Here is a 4,077-nt window from a genome sequence, read left to right on the forward strand (position 1 = left end):
AAAGAGAAAAAGAGAGAGAGAGAGAAAGAGAGAGAGAGAGAGAGAGAGAGAGAGAGAGAGAGAGAGATAGAGAGGGTGAGAGTCACGGAGAGGGAGAGGGTGAGCGGGAAGGCGAGAGAAGTAACTATGTTAGAAGGAATATGTGCATCCGTGCATGTGTGTGTGCCGTTTGTGCCGTACGTGCGTTTGTCTGTGCGTTTAACTGTGCGTGTGTACTGCGCATACATGTGCACATCTCCGTTTGCATTTTTCCCGCCCTCAGTCCCTCTCTCCTTTCTTTCCTCTTTCCTTCCTCCTCCCACTCCCTTCCCGGACGATTTATTGTACATTTTATTTATGTACACATAGTTTGTTACGCGTTGATGAGTACCTAAATAAACAGAAAATAAAATAAAGTATAATAAAGACGTGATCATGACGCACAGCCGCGAAGTCCGCGGTCATTGGCCCGCTTCAATGACGTCACCTAATCAAAGATGTCAGCGCCCATCAGTGGCATCTAAGTTTCAATAACAAATTGTGTGTACAACTATAAGGCAAAATGTCAATATTGACAGAATCTATTGAAATTGAGCTAGGAGGTAAAACACCAACTTGCTGGATACGATAAATTATTTGTTCTGTAACTGACGCAAGTGTGCACATTAGTACTTTACTGATTACAACGGCATAGCACCAAGTTCAGCTGAGAGTGAGAGGGTCTATGTCCCCCAGGGTACTGCCGGAACGTACCCTGGCCTGGGTACGGTCCGGTATACCGGAACGTACCCTGGTATTATCTAATATGCCGGACCGTACCTCGCCTACCCCACTAACGAGTCTAGGGAGTCGCCTACGCCTACTCCCTAACACTATAACCCTAACCCTAACCCTAAACCTAATCCTAACCCTAACCATATCAAATAGTTACCAGGGAACGTTCCGGTATACCGGACCGTACCCAGGGTACGTTCCGGCAGTAGCCTGGGGGACATAGACCCTATGAGCCCAAGGCTAAGTTGGTGATTGATAAAAAACTGCTGGTTGCTGTTACAAATGATCATTTAGTATGTCAGAGGCGTTAGAATTCTTATATCTAGCTTTACCTTGCATCGGTAACTAACGGTGCTACACATTGGCTCAGCTAGGTCTACTATATCTATACATGCATTTTCATTGCAATAACACTAATCTATCCCTAACCCTAAAGTAAACCGTTCTCCTAACTCCAGCTTAATTATATATATATGTATGTAAATTAGGGTCCTACATGTATGACTAAGTATTTGTAAAGGCATCATGATCAATTAATGCTACCAATGGTTAGCTGCTGGACACATTTAGGTCGTACGTGGCTACGCGACCGGTTCCGGATGAGGAGCCGCTAGGCTAAGCGTCCGGACATCCATCTCACACAGTGATCTTGCGACACGTACATGCATGATTGCGCAACGGGAATCCTACGAGCAAAGAAAGGTGATGACACGTTTACAGACGTACATAAACACACACTTCTCTCACACACTTCCGCTGAAGGGGTCGTTGTCGTATCAGGTACTACATATATGTACCTGAGGTACATATATGTATACATATGTACCCTAACCCTAACCCTAACCCTAACCTTAACCCGAGGTACATATATGTAGTACCTGATACGACAACTATCCCTTCAGTCACACTTCCCGCTACTGGTGACATGCAGGCACATGCTTTACTAATTGCATACGTGGTCCATCTCACATGTACCCTCATGCACAGACACGCTTGCTTGTATACACACATGCTCGCAGACACACCTACACACATGATTGCACGTACAAACAAACACACGTACAGACGTACATAAACACACACTTCTCTATACTGGTCACGTGCGTGCACATGCTTTCTTAATCACATACGAGGTCAAACCTAGATGCAAGCATAATGCTACTGACGCACAACGTCTCACATGTACTCACATGCACAGACACGCTTGAATGTACATACACATGCTCGCAGACACACCTACACACATGCATGCACGTACTAACAGACATTCACCACGCACCCGCACCCCCACGCGTATACACGCATGTACCTACATGCATGTATGTAGAAACAGACATCCACCGCACACCCGCACGCCCACGCATATGCACGCATGTGCCTACCAACGTGCATACACGCACGCATGCCTACCGGCCGCACCCAAACCCGCACTGACCTCGATACAGATCTTCTGATGCCTACTGCCGCGTTCTCCCACGTACTCGTTTGCCGTTCGTCACCATGGTAACCCACATCCCACAGGTGCCGCAGCGGAGGAGTACAATGCCTACTTCTACTCGCTCGTGTCTCAGGACACGCAGGAGATGCATTTCAGCCAGAAGAGACAGCGGTTTCTCGTCAACCAGGGGTACAGCTACAAGGTGATCACCAAGCTGGCGGGGATGGATGAGGTAGGTACAGCGCGTGCTAGGCCATAATAAAAATATTGTTTGTTTGCCTTCACCCGATCGACCCCGCCAAAAAGGGGCCGATTCAAATTATTTTATTGATTTTTTAACAAATTGTATCACTGTACATTATATAAATATGTAGGCAATGCATTATATGTACCAAGCAAAACAAACATTCAGCATAAAAGGTATCTCTACACAAGCACACCCGAGCATGTATACACCATACTGAATTCGTAAAAAGGCCCCCTCCCTCAAAAAAAGCCGACCTACCTACCCAAACTTTTCAGCCTGGGTTGGGTGAGGGCAAACAAAGATTTTTTTAATTGTGGCCCTATCTCTCTGGCTTGTGCAGCCTGCTAACCGCTCAGTGCACGGTCGCAGGGGCTTCTCATGCGATTGCTTTGTTCGTAGGAATTTGGCTTCCTTTTTGCTTCCTCCTCCTTGGCAAAATGGACTGTTATGTTTCGTCTGACGACAGCGACATTTGATTTTTGTTATGACTCGGTCTTGCCTAGGAAGATGAAGTTTAGTTATAAAGGCACTAATAGACTATGCTAGTAGACTAGTGAGCTATAGACAATTATATTTTTCTTCTATAGCACACTCCATGCTCACGGTCGTGCTCGTGATATAACCGTCTTTGTAACTGGATGGGTAAATGGCTCGAGGTGCGACAAATCGCAAATTGAACTTATTCCACGCAATTAAGCCTGTCCCCACAGTTGTTCGCACGATAAAGTCTGCGCTCCATTTCTTCACACGATAAAGTCTGCGCCCCATTTCTTCACACGATAAAGTCTGCGCCCCATTTCTTCACACGATAAAGTCTGCGCCCCATTTCTTCACACGATAAAGTCTGCGCCCCATTTCTTCACACGATAACGTCTGCGCCCCATTTGCTGCAGAGATTTATTTGCACTGCCATTGCTGATCTAGAGCATAAGCATTGTCGTCTGTGACTTCAGGAGGACCTCGCGTTTGCGACGAAGGAGGAGCAGACTCAGATGCTGCAGAAGGTGCTGGCTGCTTCGGAGACGGACGCCGAGGAGGAGCGCATGATGGGAGAAGGCAGAGACTTCAGTGGCAGTAGGCAGGTGAGAAGCACGGACGTGATGAGGTGAACTAACCTCCCTAACAAGCGTGTAGCCAGGGGGGGTCCTGGGGGCCCTAGGACCCCCCCAATCAAAATCAAAATCCAAAAAAATTTTTTTTCTTTGTTTAGAGCTGCAGAAGAAATAGTATTGTCAACAAAACAGCGTCTAAATTGATTTTAAAGCACTATTTTTACATTTAAGTAAAAACAAATTTTTAGACCACCGGTGACCCCTTTGTTACTCGCTCGAGGACCCCCCCAATCCAAATTCCTGGCTACGCCCTTGCTGCCTAAGCGCAATTCTCAACAATTGAACGATGGCGCATGGGATAGTATTTCCTCACGAAAAGCGCACGTGCGAACATACAGATTTGCTAGTACGATCAAAAAGTGTGAACGTCATGTGAAACTAGCGCTCGTAGGGTCTATGTCCTCCTGACCTCTGTTTGACCTGGCTCGTTTAGCTATTTCTGATTAACCCTAACCCTAACCCTATATATATTATCAGGAGCGTATAATGACAAATATAATGAGCGTATTTGTCATTATACGCTCCTG

The 4,077-nt window shown here is 46.3% G+C and overlaps 3 protein-coding genes and 1 long non-coding RNA gene across 4 annotated transcripts in view; all 4 read left to right on the plus strand.

The window, feature by feature from the left end:
• Nucleotides 1-292, plus strand: part of LOC106810416 (PHD and RING finger domain-containing protein 1-like) — a 62,160-nt gene extending 61,868 nt beyond the window's left edge. The window contains exon 15 of the mRNA XM_014813767.1: nucleotides 263-292. The gene's annotated coding sequence lies outside the window, so the exon portion shown is untranslated. The remainder of the gene's footprint in view (nucleotides 1-262) is intronic.
• The window catches only part of LOC106810417 (TFIIH basal transcription factor complex helicase XPB subunit-like), a gene marked incomplete in the record, with an annotated part of 21,984 nt that overhangs the window by 6,825 nt on the left and 11,082 nt on the right, over nucleotides 1-4,077 (plus strand).
• LOC106810419 (metaxin-2-like) overlaps nucleotides 471-4,077 on the plus strand; it is an 8,178-nt gene continuing 4,571 nt past the window's right edge. Inside the window, exon 1 of the mRNA XM_014813772.1 lies at nucleotides 471-581. Coding sequence (XP_014669258.1) covers nucleotides 542-581 — 40 coding nt within the window. The 5' untranslated portion in view covers nucleotides 471-541. The remainder of the gene's footprint in view (nucleotides 582-4,077) is intronic.
• On the plus strand, nucleotides 1,435-3,517 carry LOC106810421. The gene is made up of 3 exons (XR_001394015.1): nucleotides 1,435-1,455; nucleotides 2,275-2,423; nucleotides 3,392-3,517. It is a non-coding gene; the product is annotated as an uncharacterized LOC106810421 (long non-coding RNA).

The sequence above is a fragment of the Priapulus caudatus genome, unplaced genomic scaffold (assembly GCF_000485595.1).
Source record: "Priapulus caudatus unplaced genomic scaffold, Priapulus_caudatus-5.0.1 Scaffold439, whole genome shotgun sequence".
Classification (NCBI taxonomy): Eukaryota; Metazoa; Priapulida; class Priapulimorpha; order Priapulimorphida; family Priapulidae; genus Priapulus; species Priapulus caudatus.